Source organism: Oryx dammah, unplaced genomic scaffold (genome assembly GCF_014754425.2).
Source record: "Oryx dammah isolate SB20612 unplaced genomic scaffold, SCBI_Odam_1.1 HiC_scaffold_228, whole genome shotgun sequence".
Lineage (NCBI taxonomy): Eukaryota > Metazoa > Chordata > Mammalia > Artiodactyla > Bovidae > Oryx > Oryx dammah.
In genome coordinates this window covers 7,540-12,407 of record NW_024070396.1, presented here as the reverse complement: position 1 = coordinate 12,407, position 4,868 = coordinate 7,540, and the positions used below count along the sequence as shown (strand labels likewise).

Sequence of the window (4,868 nt, the reverse complement as noted above, 5' to 3'; positions counted from 1 at the left end):
TACATTTCACCAAGAAGACCAAAGATCTGTGAGTTTTTAAATAAAGTACTTAGATTCTGGATAGAGCAATATAACTGTAGGCTAATTGCAGGCAGATTCTTTGCCAGCTGAGCCACAGTTCAGTTCAGTTCAGTTCAGTCGCTCAGTCATGTCCAACTCTTTGCGACTCCATGAATCGCAGCACGCTGGGCCTCCCTGTCCATCACCAACTCCCGGAGTTCGCTCAGACTCATGTCCATCGAGTCAGTGATGCCATCCAGCCATCTCATCCTCTGTTGTCCCCTTCTCCTCCTGCCCCCAATCCCTCCCAGCAGCAGAGTCTTTGCCAATGAGTCAATTCTTTGCATGAGGTGGCCAAAGTACTGGAGTTTCAGCTTTAGCATCATTCAAGGGAAGCCAAAATAAATGACTAGTAAGTAGATTACAAGAAGAGTTCGTAGCTTCTACTAAATTTTATTTTAGATCTGTTCATGTTGCAGCAAATGGCATTATTTTATTCTTTTTTTTATAGCTGAATGGTTTCATCATGGATTTTCCTGGTGGCCCGGCAGTAAAGAATGCATTTGCCAAGCAGGAGACACGGGTTTGACCCCTGGGTCAGGAAGAACCTCTGGAGAAGGAAATGGTACCCCACTCCAGTATTCTTGCCTGGAAAATTCCATGGACAGAGCAGTCTGGAGGGCTACAGTCCATTGGGTTGAAAAACAGTGGGACATGACTTAGCAACTAAACAACAACGGCAACAATTTCATTGTACATATGTTCCACATCTTTATCCACTCCTCTGTTGATGGATATTTCATTTTGCTGTTCAGCAGAAGCTAACACAACACTGTAAATCAACAACACTCTAATAAAGTGTTTAAACACACACAAAAAATGCTGTTTTAAATGGGATGGCAAAATTATTGTGTTGAATAATTATCTCAGCTCAAACCTTTATTACTAATTGCTTTTGTGAAGCCCCCTTTCAGGATCAGCCTAACTTAATTACCAGTGAAAGAAAACTTGACAAAGTAGAAGTTTGTGGTGAGCCAGACTTTTTTTCCCATCTGTGCACAGACCACATGATGTATGGAAACGACAAACCCCACTTCCTGTTTGAAGGAGTCACACAGGACCTGAAGTTATATGTATATGTGCTGCCAGGAGCACAAAGACACTCAGCTTGAGGCAAAACTGAGCACATTTGTGCAGGGGAATCCATGCCTCATGCCTCTCTCCAGCCTGCTCTGGGTGTTTCTGGCCTTCACCTTCTCTGGTAGGGATGCTCCCAAGCATGGGTGTGCGTGTTCAGGGTGAAAGGCCTGCACACAGACACGTGGTGCTTCACGGAGACTTGGGGAGGAAAGGAGGACTGGAGAAAAGCAAGCGTCTTATGATTTCAGTTTGTTTTGGGGGGTGGTGGTCCTAAATGAGTCTAATTCCTACGTTATTTTATTCACTGTTTCATCTCTGTTTTCTGATTTCCCCCACAGGATCCAGTGTAGCCCAGAATGTTATTCAAGACCTGCCAGACATATCAGGTCGAGTTGGGGAATTAATTACCCTAAACAGTCAGTGTGAAACAAGTCGGAGCAGTTACAACATTTTTTGGTACAAGCACCTTCCCAGTGGAGAGATGATTTTCCTTACAAGGGATAGCTGCTACTCTATAAATTTTGAGAGATCACGTAAATCCTCCAGCCTCACCATTTCAACCTTACAACTGGAAGATTCTGCAAAGTACTTCTGTGCTCTCTGGGAACTCACAGTGCTTGAAGTAATATGAAAAGCTGAACAAAACCCCCCAAGCTTAATAAGAGAAAGCCTCTCTGCTGTAGGACCCTAACTGAAACACACACCTGCAGATCCCAGACAATAAGTGATAGTCCTGTGGTTGCTTCATCTGTGGTCTGGATTAGAAGATTTAATTCTAAATAAAAGCTCCTTTCGTGTCATATGGAAGCAGGTATTCGGAGTAACTTTCTACTGGTACATTCTCCTCTTGAATTTTTGACTTTAAATCAACCATACAGAACATGTGTAAAGTTGTCTAAATTTGAAAACTTGCCCCATAATAATATAAAATGACACTTTCCCCTAAAGATCCCCCAATCACAAATCTTGATATAGTATCTGAAATTGTCATGAAAATCATTTCCTCAGTTCTTTCCTTTTAAAGCTTCCCAGGCACGAGGGGTAAAGAACTCGCCTGCCAATGCAGGAGACATAAGAGGCACAGATTTGACCCCTGGTTTGGGAAGTTCCCCTGGAGGAGGGCATGGCAACCCACTCCAGTATTCACTCCCAGAGAATCCCTTGGACAGAGGAGCTTAGTGGGCTACAGTCCACAGGGTCGCAAAGAGTAGGACATAACTGAAGAACTTATTATACAGCCCTTTCCTCTTAGATCATGTCAGGGCATAATCAGAGAAGGAGAACTACCAGTGATGTAGAGTAAGAGGTTAGTTATAAGGATTATTCCACTTCTCTTGTGGCTCAGCTGGTAAAGAATCTGCCTGCAATGCAGGAGACCTGGGGAGAGTCCCTTGGACTGAAAGGAGATCAAACCAGTCAACCCTAAAGGAAATCAGTGGAACTCCAATTCTTTGGCCACCTGATGTGAATAATTGACTCATTGGAAAACACCCTGGTACTGAGAAAGATTGAAGACAGGAGGGGAAGGGGATGACAGAGGATGAGATGGTTGGATGGTATCTGACTCGATGGACATGAGTGTGAGCAAGCTCTGGGAGTTGGTGATGGACAGGGAGGCCTGGTGTGCTGCAATCCATGGGGTGATCGCTATTTGCAGTGATTTTGGAGCCCCCTCCCCCAAAATAAAGTCAGCCACTGTTTCCCTATCTATTTGCCATGAAGTGAAGGGACTGGATGCCATGATCTTCGTTTTCTGAATGTTGACCTTTAAGCCAAGTTTTTCACTCTCCTCTTTTACTTTCATCAGAGGCTCTTTAGTTCTTCTTCACTCTCTGCCATAAGGGTGGTGTCATCTGCATATCTGAGGTTATTGATATTTCTCCCAGCAATCTTGATTCCAGCTTGTGCTTCTTTCAGTCCAGCATTTCTCATGATGTACTCTGCATAGAAGTTAAATAAGCAGGGTGACAATATACAACCTAGACGTACTCCTTTTCCTATTTGGAACCAGTCTGTTGTTCCATGTCCAGTTCTAACTGTTGCTTCCTGATCTGCATACAGATTTCTCAAGAGGCAAGTCAGGTGGTCTGGTATTCCCATCTCTCTCAGAATTTTCTACAGTTTATTGTGATCCACACAGTGAAAGGCTTTGGCATAGTCAATAAAACAGAAATAGATGTTTTTCTGGAACTCTTTTGCTTTTTCGATGATCCAGAGGATGTTGGCAATTTGATCTCTGGTTCCTCTGCCTTTTCTAAGTCCAGCTTGAACATCTGGAAGTTCATGGTTCACGTATTGCTGAAGCCTGGCTTGAAGAATTTTGAGCATTACTTTACTAGCGTGTGAGATGAGTGCAATTGTGTGGTAGTTTGAGCAATATCTGGCATTGCTTTTCTTTGAGATTGGAATGAAAACTGACCTTTTCCAGTCCTGTGGCCACTGCTGAGTTTTCCACATTTGCTGGCATATTGAGTGCAGCACATTCACAGCACCATTTTTTAGGATTTGAAATGGCTCAACTGGAATTCCATCACCTCCACTAGCTTTGTTCGTAGTGACGCTTTCTAAGGCCCACTTGACTTCACATTCCAGGATGTCTGGCTCTAGGTGAGTGATTACACCATCATGATTATCTGGGTCGTGAAGATTTTTTTGTACAGTTCTTCTGTGTATTCTTACCACCTCTTCTTAATATCTTCTGCTTCTGTTAAGTCCATACCATTTCTGTCCTTTATTGAGCCCATCTTTGCATGAAATGTTCCCTTGGTGTCTCTAATTTTCTTGAAAAGATCTCTAGTCTTTCCCATTTTATTGTTTTCCTCTATTTCTTTGCATTGATCACTGAGGAAGGCTTTCTTATCTCTCCTTGCTATTCTTTGGAACTCTGCATTCAGATGCTTATATCTTTCCTTTTCTCCTTTGCTTTTCACTCCTCTTCTTTTCACAGCTATTTGTAAGGCCTCCTCAGACAGCCATTTTGGTTTTTTGCATTTCTTTTTCTTGGGGATGATCTTGATCCCTGTCTCCTGTACAATGTCACGATCCTCTGTCTATAGTTCATCAGGCACTCTGTCTATCAGATCTAGTCCCTTAAATCTATTTCTCACTTCCACTGTATAATCATAAGGGATTTGATTTAGGTTATACCTGAATGGTCTAGTGGTCTTCTCCACTTTCTTCAATTTAACTCTGAACATGCTCCCTGTTAATATGATGCAATAATTCTTCATCCAAGCAAAACAAGCTCTCTACTTCAAAGAAACTACCGAGTTCATTTATCCATTTACAGGTGATGTTCTTTCCTCATCTAGCTGAATCACACTCTCTCATTGAATTCTGTATCTTAACTACTTAGATACACTGAGAATAAGATTAAACTATAGTGGCATGTTTCCTTTTACCACAGGCAGGCAAAGAGGAGAGAGAAGCTAAAAAATGGCTAATATAAACATAAATATATTCATGTAAAATGAAGATAATTTTATATCTAATATAGCTTTTGTTGCTGCAAATGACCACATGATTGTAATTGGATATTTATAACTATCTCTTCTATTACCCAGTCCATAACCTCTTTATCATAGCAAGAACCCCCACTCACTGTTGTACTTGACTTCTTATAAAGCAAGCTCCTTATTCAGGAGCAATGCTATGTGAAAAGTCATAAAGGTGAATAAAATATTCTGCAAGTTCACCACTGTGGTTTTGGCAGAAGTTTGCAAGGCATT

The 4,868-nt window shown here is 41.8% G+C and overlaps 1 gene segment (V, D, J or C); it reads left to right on the top strand.

Annotated features, from left to right (window-relative positions):
• The first annotated feature begins 1,212 nt into the window (after positions 1–1,212).
• LOC120859206 lies at positions 1,213–1,771 on the top strand. The segment is given in 2 exon segments: positions 1,213–1,261; positions 1,479–1,771. Coding segments are annotated over 2 exon segments (342 nt in total).
• Positions 1,772–4,868: the final 3,097 nt, after the last annotated feature.